The sequence below is a fragment of the Ahaetulla prasina genome, chromosome 4 (genome assembly GCF_028640845.1).
Source record: "Ahaetulla prasina isolate Xishuangbanna chromosome 4, ASM2864084v1, whole genome shotgun sequence".
NCBI lineage: Eukaryota > Metazoa > Chordata > Lepidosauria > Squamata > Colubridae > Ahaetulla > Ahaetulla prasina.
The window spans coordinates 5146993-5163914 of NC_080542.1; the positions used below are offsets into that span (position 1 = coordinate 5146993).

Genomic DNA, 16922 nt, shown 5'->3' on the forward strand with positions numbered 1-16922 from the left:
AGCCTCATCGCTGTCCGACTCCGTTGCCAGCTCTGTAGGATGCTGACGGACCACAACACATGCGACACCCCCCCCCCCAGTTCCCCATTTTGCAGGCCTCCCTGAAGTCTCCAGAGGGCTGTTTCCAGATTTCTGGTACTTCCGCGCCAGCCCTTTACTTACCTGGCATCCAAAACGGGCCGCGTGGAAAATCCTGGGAGGGGAGGGGCGGCATGGGCAGAGACTCAAAAATCAGGTGGCCGGCGGGAGGCGTGCGCACATGCACGGTGGAGCTGACCTAGGGCGAAGCTTGCGTGGCCGCAGAAATGGCTCCGCGTGTCACCTGCCATCACGGTCTTAGGACGTGGGAATTCTCTGAAGAATTTTTTATATATATAATCGTGTACTTCGGAAGACATGCAAAGCGATCCATTTTTTTTTTTTATTACGAAGGAAAAATGCCGAGTGATAAAATTCTTATTAAAAAGAAAAAAAAGAAAAAACGCAAAGGGGTTAAATTATTATTGAAAATGAAAAAGTGATGGTGCCTAGTGAGGAAGGCACCAGATTAGAAAGCAAGAAACAAGAAAGTTGGCTGGGTGACTTTTTGGGCCAATGACCAGGAGACGGTAAGTTATAGTCCCACCTCAGACATGAAAGCCAGCTAGATGACTTTGGGCCAATCACCAGGAGACAGAGAATTCTAGTCCCGCCTTAAGACATGAAAGCCAGCTGGGTGACTTTGGGCCAATCACCAGGAGACAGAGAGTTCTAGTCCCGCCTTAAGACATGAAAGCCAGCTGGGTGACTTTGGGCCAATCACCAGGAGACAGAGAGTTCTAGTCCCGCCTTAAGACATGAAAGCCAGCTGGGTGACTTTGGGCCAATCACCAGGAGACAGACCCGCCTTAAGACATGAAAACTGGCTGGGTGACTTTGAGCCAATCATCAGGAGACAGTGAGTTCTAAGTCCCACCTTAGACATGAAAGCTGGCTGGGTGACTTTGAGCCAATCACCAGGAGACAGTGAGTTCTAGTCCCGCCTTAGGCATGAAAGCCAGCTGGGTGACTATGGGCCAATCACCAGGAGACAGTGAGTTCTAGTCCCGCCTTAGGCATGAAAGCTGGCTGGGTGACTTTGGGCCAATCACCAGGAGACAGTGAGTTCTAGTCCCACCTTAGGCATGAAAGCCAGCTGGGTGACTTTGGGCCAATCACCAGGAGACAGGGAGTTCTAGTCCCGCCTTAGTCATGACAGCTGGTTGGGTGGCTTTGGGCCAATCACCAGGAGACGGTGAGTTCTAGTCCCACCTTAGGCATGAAAGCCAGCTGGGTGACTTTGGGCCAATCACCAGGAGACAGTGAGTTCTAGTCCCGCCTTAGGCATGAAAGCTGGCTGGGTGACTTTGAGCCAATCACCAGGAGACAGTGAGTTCTAGTCCCGCCTTAGGCATGAAAGCCAGCTGGGTGACTATGGGCCAATCACCAGGAGACAGTGAGTTCTAGTCCCGCCTTAGGCATGAAAGCTGGCTGGGTGACTTTGAGCCAATCATCAGGAGACAGAGAGTTCTAGTCCCGCCTTAAGACATGAAAACTGGCTGGGTGACTTTGAGCCAATCACCAGGAGACAGTGAGTTCTAGTCCCGCCTTAGGCATGAAAGCTGGCTGGGTGACTTTGAGCCAATCACCAGGAGACGGTGAGTTCTAGTCCCACCTCAGACATGAAAGCTGGCTGGGTGACTTTGAGCTAATAACCAGGAGACAGTGAGTTCTAGTCCCACCTCAGCTAGATGACTTTGGGCCAATCACCAGGAGATAGGGAGTTCTAGTCCCACCTCAGGTATAAAAGCTGGCTGGGTGACTTTGAGCCAATCATCAGGAGACGGAGAGTTCTATTCCCGCCTTAGGCATGAAAACTGGCTGGGTGACTTTGAGCCAATCCCTTTCTCTCAACCCAGCCCACCTCACAGGGTTGTTTTTGCAAGAAAAATAGGAGGAGGTATGTGTGTTGGATATGTTTTGACTTATTGCTAAACATTAATAAAGCCGGAACTGATAGATAGATGATAGATAGATAGATAGATAGATAGATGGATGGATGGATGGATAGATAGATAGATAGATAGATAGATAGATAGATAGATAGATAGATAGATAGACAGATAGATGTGTGTGTGTGTGTTTGTGAGAGAGCTACCGATAGATTGATATAGATAGATAAGATGATTATTAAAAAAAATAAAAAGGCAAAGAATTTTAATTATTTTAAAAAGGGGGAAACTGCTAAGTGATAAAAATATTATTTTAAAAAAGAAAAACGCGAAGCGATAAAATTACTTTTTGAAAAAAGTAAAAAATGCAAAGCAACAAAATTATGATGTTTGAATAAAAGGAAGACTACGGAAGAAAGACACGTGGGGCGTGATGTTTTTCTGTCTTTCTTCACCCAGGTGGCAACCAACACTGAAACCACACGAAACGTGGGCAACGCCATCTTGTATGAAACGGTGCTGACAATCATGGGGATACAGTCTACCAGTGGATTGAGGGTACCGTAAAATTGAACAATGCACAATTGCACAGGGCAAACATTAGTGTTCGATTTAAACCAACATTTCTCTCTTTAGCTTAGCTGGCTGAACTCAAATCAAGGCTTGTCAGCATTGCAATGTGTAGTAAGGATTGTAGAATAGAATAGAATAGAATAGAATAGAATAGAATAGAATAGAATAGAATAGAATAGAATAGAATGAACAGAGAATAGAATAGAATAGAATAGAATAGAATAGAATATAATAGAATAGAATATAATGAAGATAGAATAGAATAGAATAGAATAGAATAGAATAGAATAGAATAGAATAGAATAGAATGAAGAGGGAATAGAATAGAATAGAATGAACTGAGAATAGAATAGAATAGAATAGAATAGAATAGAATAGAATAGAATAGAATAGAATAGAATAGAATGAAGATAGAATAGAATAGAATAGAATAGAATAGAATAGAATAGAATAGAATAGAATAGAATAGAATGAAGATTCTATAGAATGAATGATAGGGTGGTATACAAATACGATAAATAAATAAATAAATAAATAAAAGATAGAATAGAATAGAATAGAATGAAGATAGAATAGAATAGAATAGAATAGAACAGAACAGAACAGAACAGAATAGAATAGAATAGAATAGAATGAAAAGGGAATAGAATAGAACAGAACAGAACAGAACAGAATAGAATAGATTAGAATGAACAGAGAATAGAATAGAATAGAACAGAATAGAATGAAGAGGGAATAGAATAGAATAGAATAGAATAGAATAGAATAGAATAGAATAGAATAGAATAGAATAGAATAGAATTTTTTTTGTTGGCCAAGTGTGATTGGACACACAAGGAATTTGTCTTGGTGCATATGAGCTCAGTGTACATAAAAGAAAAGATACCTTCATCAAGAATCATAAGGTACAACACTTAAGCTTTTTCTAACAACAAACTCCCTCAGATTTTAGCATCTCCTTCATAAAATCATGAGTCAGGTAGTTCCACACACTATCCTGACTCAATCTGTTTTCCTAATCCCGCTTTTACCTCAGATTCATTGTAAGAATGAAATGAAATTCTTGATTTTTTTTTTCTTCCATACATAGATTTTGGCGATAAATATCCTGGGGCGGTTTCTCCTTAACAAAGATAAGAATATCAGGTAAAAAAGAAAAGAAAATCTCAATTTAAATCCAGCTGGGATAAAACTATTCAGGTCGGGCTGATTAAAGACCTACTTTCCTGCTTTTCTGAATGGAACCTTAGGGAGAAATATTCTGTGTTCTTCAAATCTGGCATTTCATTCAAAAAAATTGAATATTTCCCTAGCAAAAAGAAAAGTAAAGAAAGGGAGTGAGGACGAAGGAAAGGAAGGAAGGAAGGAAGTGAAGAAGGCAGAGAAGGAAGGAAGGAAGGAGAAGGAGAGAGGAGGAAGGAAGGAAAGAAGGAAGGAAGGAAGGAAAAAAGGAAGAAAGAATGAGTGAAGAAGACAGAGAAGGAAAGTAGGATGTGAGTGAAGAAGGCAGAGAAGGAAGGGAGGAGAGAAAGGGAGGAGGAAGGAAGAAAGGAAAGAAGAAAGGAAGGAAATAGAGAGAGGAAAGAAAGAAAACAAGGGATTTAGGAAGGAAGGAGAGAAGGAGGAGAAAGAAGTAAGGAAACAAGAAAGGAGGAGGAGGAAGGAATGGAGTTAGGAAGAAAGGGAGGAAGGAAGGAAGGAAACAAGGAAATGGCCAGAGGAAGGAAGGAAGAGAGAATGTGAGTGAAGAAGGCAGAGAAGGAAGGAAGGAGTGAGAGGAGGAAGGAAGGAAAGAAGAAAGGAAGGAAATAGAAGGAGGAAAGAAAGAAAACAAGGAATTTAGAAAGAAAAGGAGAGAGGAGGAGGAGGAGAAAGAAGTAAGGAAACAAGAAAGGAGGGAGGAGGAAGGAATGGAGTTAGGAAGAAAGGGAGGAAGGAAGGAAGGAAACAAGGAAATGGCCAGAGGAAGGAAGGAAGAGAGAATGTGAGTGAAGAAGGCAGAGAAGGAAGGAAGGAGTGAGAGGAGGAAGGAAGGAAAGAAGAAAGGAAGGAAATAGAAGGAGGAAAGAAAGAAAACAAGGAATTTAGAAAGAAAAGGGAGAGAGGGAGGGAGAAAGAAGAAAAGAAACAAGAAAGGGAGGGAAGGAAGGAAGGAAACAAGGAAATGGAAGAAGGGGGTGAAGGAAAGAAGGGAGAAAGGAAGATTAGACAAGAGAAAAAAATCTACAATGGCTGGTTTACTCAGCACTTTAGAGTCTTGAGTTAACAAAACACAGTTGCTATGTTAAGGAACCTAATAAGCCCAAGCCAAAAAATAAATAAATTAAACATTATTAGAATTAAACATTGTTAAACAGAGGCGAGATAACCGTCTAACTTATGAAGGATGTTGTAGCTAACTCCCTGCTGTGGGGAATTATTTCTCAGTCTTTCTCAAACTTAGCAACTTTAAGACTGTGTGGATTTTAACTCCCAGAATCCACTGCTGGCTGGGGAATTCTGGGAGTTGAAGTCCACAAGTCTTTAAAGGCTGCCAGGTTGGGAAAAAACACTGGATCACATGATCCTTCCCAGCCAGGATATTCACACAATAGTCATTGGCTTTTGAAAGAGTGGGTGGGACTATTTGAAGCCCCACCCCTTTTGTCATGTGGACGGCCCAGATAGTCCTCGACTTACCACGACAATCGGGACCTGAGTTTCCATCGCTAAGCCAGGCAGTTAAGTGAGCCACGCCTAATCTGATAACCTTTTATCCCTTGTTGTTAAGTGAGGCATGCAGTCGTTAAACAAGCCTGGCCCCCGCCGTTGACTTTGCTTGTTCAAAGCGGTGGTTATGAAACAAATGTGGCTGTCGTTAAGCAAACGCCACGGTCGTTAAGCAAATCCGTTTTAGCTAAATGGGCATTTTTTTTGCCCAGAATTCCACCAGGGGGCAGCAGAGCGGACAAGATTTAATTCCGCTTGGTCCAATTAACATTTTAATCGATGGGATGTTTAGATACGTGGCCCTCACATCACTCCAGAAATTGTTGCCGACGGAAAACAACGCTGTCCAGAGACACCGAACCACCATTCTCGGCTGTCTGACGGATCCCGACTCGACAGTGAAGAGGTGAGCTGAAGGCCCGAAGATGGGCGAAAGTTCGAATTTTGATAAATAGAAAACCGTATTTCTGATTATTTTTTTCTCTCCCCGTAGGAGAGCCCTCCAACTGAGCTTATCCCTGATCAACCACGCTAACATCCGCACAACCACGAAGGAATTGCTGGCCTTCATGGAAAGCAGCACACCGGATCTGAAGTCGGAGTGCGCTTCCGGACTGTTCTTGGCTGCCGAGAAGTGAGTCATTCCACCATTACCTGCAAGAGGGCGATAGAGAGCAGGACGAACATATCCAGCTCTGTCCGAATCTTACGAGCTCTCTTTTATTTTTCTGATTCCCTCCCGTAGTTTCGCGCCCAACAAACGGTGGCACATCGATACCATTCTCCAGATTCTGATCATGGTGAGAGCAAGGATTGGTGCTAGGATCCCTTGGTGTCCACTAAGTGGCAGCAGAGAGACGTGGATAACCTTAATCTGCTGCTACCCTCTAGAGGTTGCATTTGGTAGCACAGGCAGGGGAGATTTCTTATGGATCTTCCTTTCGCTCCTTCTGGGGGGAAGAGTGATGAAAGACAGAGTAAGCAACGAGAATCCCGTCAACGGAGTACAAACATCACCTTCCCGGTTCCTCTTTGGCAGGCGGGCTCTTATGTCCGGGATGACGCCGTCCCCAACCTCATCCACCTGATTGGAGGTGCCAAGGAGCTTCATAGTTACGCTGTGCATCAGCTGTATGGCGCAGTGGCCCAAGATATCTCGCAGGTATGTGACTGTTTCAACATTTGCATGATGTTCTACGGCAGCGTTGGTGAACCTTTTTGGCACCGAGTGCCAAAACGGGAGTGCGCGGGCGCGCGGGAGAGTGCCGGAAACCGGAAGAGCTGTTCCCCAGCGTGCATGTGCACCAGTGTGGTGGGTTTCAACCGGTGTTACCACCGGTTCGCTTCATGCACATGCTTCGTGCGTGTTTCACGCAAGCGCAGTGTGTTATAGAATAGCTGAGACGCGACAATCCACGCTGCCATGCCTTTCAGCTGGGCTAAAGTGGATCAAATATAAAGTAGGTATAATGAAGGGGCCGGCGGGAGGGCCAACCTAACCATCAGAGAGAACTGGTTCGCTCTCAGCTCACCATCGTCGCTACCGGTTCAGCCGAACTGGGCCGAAACCCACCACTGATGTCCACGTTGGATAGCTGAGCTTCCGGTGTCCGGCGTGTGCATACACGCGGGTCACCTTGTCTTCCGGTATTAAGACCAGCTGGCCGACGTGCATGTGCGTGCTGGAACCGGAAAAGCAACAGGTGACGACTGGCGTGCCCGGAAAGATGGTTCTGCGTGCCACTTCTGGCATGCGTGCCATAGGTTCGCCATCATAAGGCCTAAACCAGGTGTGTTGAGCTCAAGGTTGACAGGCAAGATCCAGCTCACGGAGTGCTTAGATCTGGCCCGCAGGGCTGGCCTGGAAATAGCAAATGACCGGCCCACAGTGGCTCTGCTCGTAAAAACGGGGCCTGGATGGCCTCTGCACCACCTGGAAGTGGCTGCCTCCCCCTTTGCCTTGTTTTCAGTGGATGGCGCATGGCCAGCAGGGTGCTGCAGGAGGTGTCCGTCCCATCTCCCCCCTACCCCAAACCTGGCCAGCCCGCGAACAACTACAATGCTGATCCGGCCCTCCAAGAAATCCACCCCTGGCCTAAACGGATCCAACAGCAAAGATTTATCAAAAAAAAAAAAAATTACTACAGTTAGTCCTCGACGTACGACCACAATTGGGCCCCAAATTCCTGTTGCTCGGCGAGACCATTGTGAAGTGAGATTTGCCCTATTTTACGGGCCTTTCTCGCCACAATTGTCAAGTGAATCGTAGCAAGTATTAAATTATTTGCCCGGTCATTTAAGTGAATCGGGCTCCCCCGTAGACTTTGCTCGTCAGAAGGGGTCGCGAAAGGGGAATCACGTGACCCTGGGACATTGCGACAGTCATAACTATGAGTCAATTGCCAAATATCTAAATTTTGATCATGGCATGCTCCAGCGTCATTGTCAAAAACAGTCATAAGCAGGGGTGGGATTCAAAAAATTTTTGCAACCCGGTTCACTGCCCAGTTGTTAGGTGGGTGTGGCCATGGGGGGTGCTTTTTCGCCCTCCCCAAGTTCCAGATGCTTTCCTCAAGCCTTCGGGAGGGCAAAAACGGCCTTTCCCAGCCTCTGGAGAGCCTCCCGAGGGCCTCCGGATGCCAGGAATGGGCCCGCTTCTAGACTTCTGGAACTTCCTGGAGGCCTGTATTTTGCCCTCCACAGGCTCTGGAGGGTTCCCTTGAGCCTCCGGAAAGGCGAAAATGGCCTTCCCCCAGGCTCCAGAGGCCCTCCGGAGGCCGGAAATAGGCCTATTTCCAGACTTCCTGGAGGCCCATTTTCCGCCCTCCACAGGCTCCAGAGGGTTCCCTGGCAAAAACGGCCTCCTCCAGGCTCCAGGGCTCATTTCCAGACTTCCGGAACTTCTGGGAGGCCCATTTTTCGCCCTCCCAGAGCCTCTGTGCTGGCCCTTCACTTACCTGGCATCCAAAATAGGCCATGGGGAGAGTCCTGGAAGGGACGGGGTGGGGTGGGTGGGGCCAGCCAGTCCTTGGAAGTACTGGTTCGGCGAATCAGATGTAAAATTAGCATCCGGTTCACACGAACCGGCCCGAACCAGCCTGAACCAGGCTGAATCATAAATGCTGTCGTAACTTTGAACGGTCACTAAACGAATGGTTTTGATATCTCGATATTGGCATGGGTATTCATATTTTGGTTAGAATCACGGTGACGGACATATTCACCGCTCTAGTTTTCCGTAACGGCGCAATCCAAGACAGGAGATCGAAGCGGTGAATATGGGCTGAATCGTGTGCTTCCATTTTGACTTATTTGACCTCAGTTACCCCTTCTGGAGGATAAAAGGATCTGGAGACACCAATATTTTAAAGCTTGAGATTTAATTGCTTGCAAAGATGCAGACGCAGACAATGGCTCCCTTCTGGTTTTGCTTACGTGTGTCACGTTCAGAATCCGTAGAGAAATATTCGGCGTTTTCTCCAGCCTTAAAAATTACATTGAGGGTTTTGCATTAAGCAGAGGGAACATTAAGTTGCAGACCGCAGCAGGCCTTGCTCGGAGTAGATCCCACCGATCGTGGGGGGGATCATTTCAGAACGGAAAGAGTGGGGGGATTAGCATATTCCTGATCTATCCTGGGAAGTCTGGGGGCCCAAGATTGAACCAGCCTAAAAACAATATATCGCATCTCAAAAAAAAAGAAGGGGTTATCCCGCTGAAAGCTGCAAAGCTGAAGCTGTAGTTCCAACCGTTGACCACAAGGTGGTGCTTCAGCCTGAGAGAAAGTGGGTTATGGCGCCCTCTAGTGTCAGAGGACACAAGGGCTAGGACGTTGAGCTTGTCGATTGAAAGGTCGGCAGCTCAGCGGTTCGAATCCCTAGTGCTGCCCTGTAACAGGGTGAGCTCCCGTGACTTGTCCCAGCTTCTGCCAACCTAGCAGTTTCAAAAGCATGTAAAAAATGCAAGTAGAAAAAATAGGGACTAGCTTTGGTGGGAAGGTAACAGCGTTCCGTGCACCTTTGGCGTTGAGTCATGCCGGCCACATGACCACGGAGACGTCTTCGGACAGCGCTGGCTCTTCAGCTTTGAAACGGAGATGAGCACCTCCCCCTAGAGTCGGCAACGACTAGTACGTATGTGCGAGGAGAACCTTTACCTTTACCTAGTGTCAGAGGAGAGAAAACTCAACATTTTTTGGGCCCAGGATCTTCAACTTTTAACGACTCCATAATCCCTTGCGGGGTGGAGTCTGGGCAATTGAATGGAGCTAGCAGAGTGCCGGATGCCCTTCCTGTTGCCAATGCGGAGTTTTGTTCCGCAGATATAAACTCATTGTATCCAGAGAGATATTTCTCTACCTAGGATCGAACTCACAGCCTCCTGATTGTGAGGTGAGAGCTCCACCTCTAGGCCACTGCACCACTCAGATTTTGGCCCAGGATGAAAAGTAAATATTATATAGATAGTCCAGGACTTATGAGTGGTCACTTAGCGATTGTTTAATGTTAATAACAGAGCTCCCCAGGATACTTACACCCTGCTTTGAATAACGACCACCGTGGTCACTTAAGGACCATAGCAATCACTTAACAACTACAATGGTCATTTAATGACAGTCGCAAAAAAGGTCATCAAATTGGATACGTCGTGTGGGTGACCCGTTTTATGGCTGTCTTAACTTACAACCATCACTAGCAGGCTCCAACGTGCAAACACGTCCAATTTTATGAACTTTTCACCACCTTCGTTAAGAAAATCACCCGGTCATTAAGTGAATCCAGACATTGCTTGTTGGAAGCTGGCTGAAAAAGATGATCACGTAAACCACGGGACGCTGCAAATAACACACCAGGTTGCGATCACATGAGTGCAAGGACTCGTTCGTGACAAATCACTTTTTTGAGCTAAATCAGGAGTCAGCAACCTGCGGCTCTGGAGCCGCATGTGGCTCTTTCATCCCTCTTCTGCGGCTCCCTGTCGCTGGTCGGCTCCACAATTGATAGGACTTTTGGCTAGGATAGGTAGAGGAAAAAAGACTCCATATTAGGACATAGTATGGTGGGGGGACTGGACTTCTGGTTGGCTCCAGAATTGAATGGTGGGGCTTCCGGTTAGGACCTTTGTGGCTCTTTGAATGTTTAAGGTTGCCGACCCCTGAGCTAAATGAATGGTTGTATATCGGGGACTACCTGGATGTGGTATAATAGCACTTTGTTTGTGTCCCATCGCAGCAACCCTTGGTCCAAGTGGCCACCTGGTGCCTTGGTGAATACGGACACTTCCTTCTCGATGGGAATTGCGATGAGGTGGAGCCACAACAGGTGAGGTCTCCGAAATCCATCCGCGAAGATCTGTTCTGACCTAGGCTCCCTTAAAAAGCAGGAAGCAGGGTCTCGGCAAAAACCACACTGCATGAACACACTGGGAACAGGCTCCAACTGTTCCTCTGCCTCACTGCTGTCTAGCTCCCTCTCTGCCTCCGACACAGAGCCCTCGTCCAAGCTTTCCCTAGCCCCCGGGACTGGCCCATATTCCTCCCCAACCTCCTCACTGTCCGACTCGGCTGCCAGCTCCCACTGGCTGCCGGCGGGCCACAAGATCCGCGATGGGAAACTTGATCCTCACCAATTAGGGTGGATATAGGTGTCCCAGGAAAATGCTGCTGGATCCAACCTGGGTCGGTTACCAGAGGTTTTGTCTTCTGATCTTTCGGATGTGTGCCAGAGCCCATCCTCAGAGTACTTTGGGCTGTTTTGTGTGTGGTATTTATATGGTGCCTGTTGTGTGTAGCTTTTTAGATGTAGATTGCGTTGATGGCCGGCTATTACATCGTTGGTTGTTGTTTCCTTGTGTGGCCAAACCCTCCATCCTAAGTACTTGATAAACTGGGGCTAAATCAGCACTCCTGTTGACTGACAAGGGGCCTGTTTCCCAGGCTTCAATTATTTCCCTGGCTGTTTTTGTGCCTGCTCGGCTGACAATCTTAGTAGCTGTTGATCCTCGTCGCGCCGTGTCCTCATTTTTTTATCTTCTCAGGTGGACGCCGAGGACATGCTGAGCTTGCTGGAACGCGTCCTCCAGTCACATCTGTCCCTGCCCTCCACCCGGGGCTACGCCCTCACTGCCCTCATGAAGCTTGGGACACGCCTCCAGGACGCCGACATTAAGTGAGCGCGGGAAAAAAATTATCCTATCATTGATTCTGAACAGGCAGAAGTGCTCCCTGGGATTTTCTTGTAAAATGCATCGTCCAGTGTGCAGTTTTGTGGGTTCCTTGTTGTGTGATGGCTCACTTAATGGAATCTGATTATGGTAGCAAGTTGTGATGGTCGTAAAATGGGTCGCCCACACGATTGACCTGATTTTATGACCTTTTTGTGACTGTCATTAAGTGAGCACTGAGGTTGCTAAGTGACTGACCTGGTCCTTAAGTGACCACCGCTTTGGGGGTGGGTATTAAGTACCCTTTGGGAGGTCCGCTGTTAAAAATCGAACGATCGCTGAGTGACCATTCATAAGTCAAGGACTACCTGTACAATACTTTCACCCTGGGCCAGAAAATGTGAGTTTTCTCTCCTCTCACACTAGAGGGCGCCATAAAACCCTTTTCCACAGGTGAGAGCGCCACCATGTTGGCTGCTAGTGGAACTGCAGCTTCAGCTTCCCAGCTGGCAGGGGATTATAATAACAGGCCCTGATAGACAGTCCTCGACTTACGACTGGTAACTTAGTGATCGTTCAACATTACAACGGAGCTCCTCAAACTTTACTTAAGATCTGTTTTTGGGAATTCTAACGACTGCATACATCCCCACAGTCACATGACTGTATTTCAGGTGCGTGGCAACTGACTCCCCTTTACGACGGTCACAAAATCCTGCGGTCAAATGACTGCAATTTGTCACCTTCCCAGACAAGCAATCAACGAGGGAAGCCAGAGTTGCTTAACGACCACGCTGTCAATGGTTGTAAGAATTGGTCACGTGCTCACTCACTTAATGACCACATCACTTAGCGACCAAAATACCGGTTTCAGTTGGGGTCATAAGTAGAGGACGACTTCTATCTAAAGTGTCTATCAAAAGGAATAGAAATGAGATAGTAACTTCCTTTTCTCTCTCATTTTTTTTTTCTCTCCTCTTCCCCAATTCAAAGCCGGATTCGGAGTTTGGTTTCTATCTATTGTAGCTGCCACGACGTAGAACTACAACAGAGAGCTGTGGAATACAACACCCTTTTCCGAAAATACGATCACCTCAGGTACTTGTTAGCCGGTCTGCTCCATCAAAATCAGAGATTGGATTCAGCCGGTTCCGACGAACCGGTAGGGGCGACTGTTGTGTATGATTCTATTGGTGGGTTTTTTTCGGCGGGAAAACTAACATTTCTAATTGGCTGGTGCCTCAGCCAGGTGGGTATAAAAGGGTCACCCTCCACCGGTGCCCTTTGCTGAAGTCTCCCGCTAATAAAAAGATCTGTTGTCACTCGCTGGGTCTCGTGCCTCCTCATTCACCCGATCTAACAGCGACCTGCGGGTGGGCCTGGGCCCGCCCACCTAGCCGGGCGCAATCCCGTCCTCTATCGCTGTGTTTTTGACGTCGCACGCATACGCGCGAGCAAATTGCCGTGTTGTTTGACGTCGCACAAACCTGCGGATGGCGCGTGCTCACATTTCCGGTGCTGGGTGAACCGGTTGTAACAGCATGAGTATCCCACCTCTGCTCCACATCCAATGATTCTTAATGCAGGGTCAAACAAATCCCTAAGTTACTAGTCCTTATTGTTTGGGGGCGGGGCGGGGCGGGTGGAAACCTATGTGCATGAGGAAAAGGAAAGGAGGGCTTCGATAGTTCTTATAACTTCTTGCTCTTTTGCATCATTAGGGCTTATCTCATTTCTTCCTGAACCTTTTACACTTTTTCTTCCATTGAAATCCCTGCCGAACCAAAGCAGCCGATACAATGAGGACAAGAAACTTGGATCGTTTTTAAATCAGCCCAATTCCTTCAAACTCTTGGTGTAGCTCCCGATCTCAATCGGTGGGCCATGCTGGATTGCAATTTGTAATATGGTCGATAAAGAATGTTGTTGTTTTTTTAAAAAAAGGGTTTTGCTTTATTTTATATTTATATTTTATATTCTGGATTTTTCCATTCTGTTTCGTTCGGTGTTTTTCAACCTTGGCAAAGTTGAGAGAGATCTGTGGACTGCAACTCCCAGAAACCCCCATGACTTCGTAGGCGTTGGACTCCGTTATAAAAAGACGGTTCCTCCGTTCCAAAAATTAAATTCTCCATTTTTTAAAAAAATAATGCATCCCTTCTGTTGAAATCCGCACGGAAATTTCTGGGTTAGTTTTCTGGCGAATGTTTGAATTTGAGCAAGACTAGAATTCTTCAGTTCACTTCAAGATAGGTGGACTTCAACTCCCAGAATTCCTCAGCTGTGCGAGGCAGGCTGGGGAATTCTGGGAGTTGAAATCCACCCATCTTAAAGTACCCAAATTTGAGAAACACTGTTATAGAGTATTTTTTTTTGGCCTCATGGAATTTGGTTAGGCTGGGGAATTCTGGGAGTTGAAGTCCACCCATCTTAAAGTACCCAAATTTGAGAAATACTGTTATAGAGTATTTTTTTTGCCTCATGGAATTTGGTTCGGCTGGGGAATTCTGGGAATTGAAGTCCACCCATCTTAAAGTACCCAAATTTGAGAAACACTGTTATAGGGTATTTTTTTTTTGGCCTCATGGAATTTGGTTCGGCTGGGGAATTCTGGGAATTGAAGTCCACCCATTTTAAAGTACCCAAATTTGAGAAATACTGCTCTAGAGCAGAAGTCTCCAACCTTGGCAACTTTAAGCACGACAGACTTCAACTCCCAGAATTCCCCAGCCAGCAAAGAGTATTCTTTTGCCTCATGGAATTTTGCCTGGGCTGGGGAATTCTGGGAGTTGAAGTCCAACCCGCCTTAAAGCTGCCAAGGTTGAGAAACATCACAGCAAAGGTTCATATGGATGTCAGCGGAGAAAGATCTCGAATCAAACCTCCGGCAGCAGGCCGGACTAGAAGACCTCTAAGGTCCCCTTTCAACTCTTATTATTCTGCAATTCAAATCGTTTGTTTGCACCATCTTCCCCCAACTTCAAAAAAATTTTTTTCAGGCATTCTGTTTTTTCCTTCCTTTTTCCAGAGCCTCCATACTGGAAAAGATGCCGGTGGTAGAGAAATTTGGGAACGGCAAGGAAAGCCGTGAAACAGACCAGAATGGAAATGAAATTGTTACCCCAATCGTCCCGCAGGGGGAGCCATCCACCGATCCCAAACCCCAAGAACCTAACCAGGTGGGAGACGCAGTGCCTAGCTTTGGGCAGTAGGGGGCAGCAGAGGCCATCAAATCCTTAAAAGCCGGTATAAATCTGATTATTCCTAGAAGGGATTTAATTTTAAACCCAATTTCTCCTGCCTCTTGATTACTAGCCAAAATTAAATTGAAGCCCTTTGTAAAGTACAACCAGGAAGAAACAGACAGTCCTCGACTTACGGCTCATTTAGTGACCGTTCCAAGTTACAACGGCGAGGAAAAAAGTGACTTGCGACCGTTTTTGACACAGCTGTTGTAGCACCCCCACTAGTCAGGCGATCAAAATTCAGATTTTGGCAACTGACTCGTATTTATGACAGTCGCCGTGTCCCGGGGAAGCCGGATTCACTTAACAACCGTGCTACTGACTCATCAACGGCAGGGATTCACTTAGCGACGGTGGCAAGGAAGGTCGCACACTGGGGAACAACTCGACATGTCTCGCTTGGCGGCAGAAATTTTGGAGCTCCATTGTGGTCGTAACTCGAGGACTACCTAAAGATTTGCGATTTGGAGCCCTTGCTGACAATGGTGAAAATTTGCTTTAAACAAATCTCTTTCTGGATTATCATCTGACCGACCGGAGCAAATGGGGTGGACTTCAACTCCCAGAATTCCTCTGCCAGCATTCTGAGGAATTCTGGGAGTTGAAGTCCACACTACTTAAAAGTTACCAAGGTTTGGGGAAACTCCTGTTCTACTCAGTTCTTTGGCTTCTATGCATCCAGCAGAAGAAGTGGATTTTTGAGGCCACCAAAAAGCTGAGATCCGCCCCACCCCAATGAACAACGGCCACAAATCCTGACCATGAATCGTGGTTTGTTCAGAAATTAACATTGGCCTTCTCAAGGAAAGACTGTTCATCGCCAGCAAGGGAAGTTTTTAAGAAGAGATTGGACGGCCATATATCCGGAAATGGTGTAGAGCCACAGGTGGCACGCGTAGCCATATCAGTGGCCACGCGAGCTCCGCTCCGGCGTGCGCCAACTGATTTTCGCGGCTTCTGGGCCCACCAGAAGTAGATGGGCCTGGAAGTTGGCAAACGGGCCATTTTTGGCCTCCGGAGGGCCTCTGGAGGGTAGGGGAGTCCGTTTTCACCCTCCCCAGACTCCTAGAGAGGCTCTGGAGGCTGGGGACAGCAAAAACGGGACTTCCGGTCCCACCGGAAGTTGGCAAACAGGCCATTTCTGGCCTCCAGAGGGCGGGTGGGGAAGGCTGTTTTCGCCCTCCCTAGACTCCTAGAAAGGCTCTGGAGCCAGGTGAGAGAGAAAAACGGGCCTACTGGGCCATCGCATGCCAGGAGCGGGGTGGGGTGGGGGTTGCATGTGCATGCATGGGGGCGAGGCACATAGAATTATAGATGTGAGCACGTACACGCGCGGCTCCCTCCCACCATTTCCCTCCTGGCACGCAATGGCAAAAAGATTAGCCATCACTGGTGTAGAGTCTCCTGCTTGAGCAGGGGGTTGTACTAGTGGACCTCTTAAGGTCCCTTCCAAACGCCGTTCTTCTTGTCTTTCTCTGTCTAGGTCTTCGATCTCTTGGACCTGCTTGGAGACCCTGTAGATACATCGCCCGCTCCGTCAAATCCAGCCCATGCGGGAACAGGATCTCTTCTTGGCTTGCTTCAGGATTTAAAACCTTCAGGTAGGGATCTATTAAGAGGGATCTATTAAGCAAAGGGTTCCTTCCCGTTTACAACTGTTGAGCCTCTGGGTTGGATAACCTATTGAGCTAGTCCTCGCTTTATGACCGCAACGGAGCGCAACTGAGCGAGACGGTGGTTCGGTGAGTTCTGCCCCGTTTTACCACCTCTGTTGTTAAGTGAATCACTGCAGTTGACAAGCTTGTTAAGACGGTTGTTAAGCGAATCTTTCCCGGTCGGAAGGTCGCCCAAGGGGGATCGCGTGACCCCAGGATGCGACACCCGCCATAAATACGAGTCAGTTGCCAAAGTGTCTGGATTTCGACCATAGGGATGCTGTGGTCATGAGTCGCTTTTCTTTTCTTTTTTAACGTAACTTTGGATGGTCACTAAGCGATACATCGTATTTCGTGTGATTGTGTATTCGTAATTGGTGTGATTGTGTATTCGTAATTGTGTGAAATTCTTCTCGTCTTTACTTCTGGTGTCAAACAGGAGAAAAAACATTTCCTGGAGGGTTTGGAGTGCAGGGAATTAAACGAAAACTCAGGAAAATAGGAATTTTGATCCCATCAAATAGCCGGGACAGCAAGAGGCAACTGGGGGCTTAAAATGGAAGGCAGGCAGAAGGTCTTTGGAAACCTGCATCAGCTGTTTGGGGAAA

The 16922-nt window shown here is 47.0% G+C and overlaps 1 protein-coding gene across 1 annotated transcript in view; it reads left to right on the forward strand.

The window, feature by feature from the left end:
* The window catches only part of AP1G2 (adaptor related protein complex 1 subunit gamma 2), a 48104-nt gene that overhangs the window by 20724 nt on the left and 10458 nt on the right, over positions 1 to 16922 (forward strand). Inside the window, exons 9-19 of the mRNA XM_058183101.1 lie at positions 2430 to 2528; positions 3634 to 3689; positions 5545 to 5658; positions 5746 to 5886; positions 5998 to 6052; positions 6292 to 6414; positions 10484 to 10573; positions 11289 to 11419; positions 12408 to 12512; positions 14443 to 14593; positions 16143 to 16260. Of these exons, the coding sequence (XP_058039084.1) occupies positions 2430 to 2528; positions 3634 to 3689; positions 5545 to 5658; positions 5746 to 5886; positions 5998 to 6052; positions 6292 to 6414; positions 10484 to 10573; positions 11289 to 11419; positions 12408 to 12512; positions 14443 to 14593; positions 16143 to 16260 (1183 nt within the window). The remainder of the gene's footprint in view (positions 1 to 2429; positions 2529 to 3633; positions 3690 to 5544; positions 5659 to 5745; positions 5887 to 5997; positions 6053 to 6291; positions 6415 to 10483; positions 10574 to 11288; positions 11420 to 12407; positions 12513 to 14442; positions 14594 to 16142; positions 16261 to 16922) is intronic.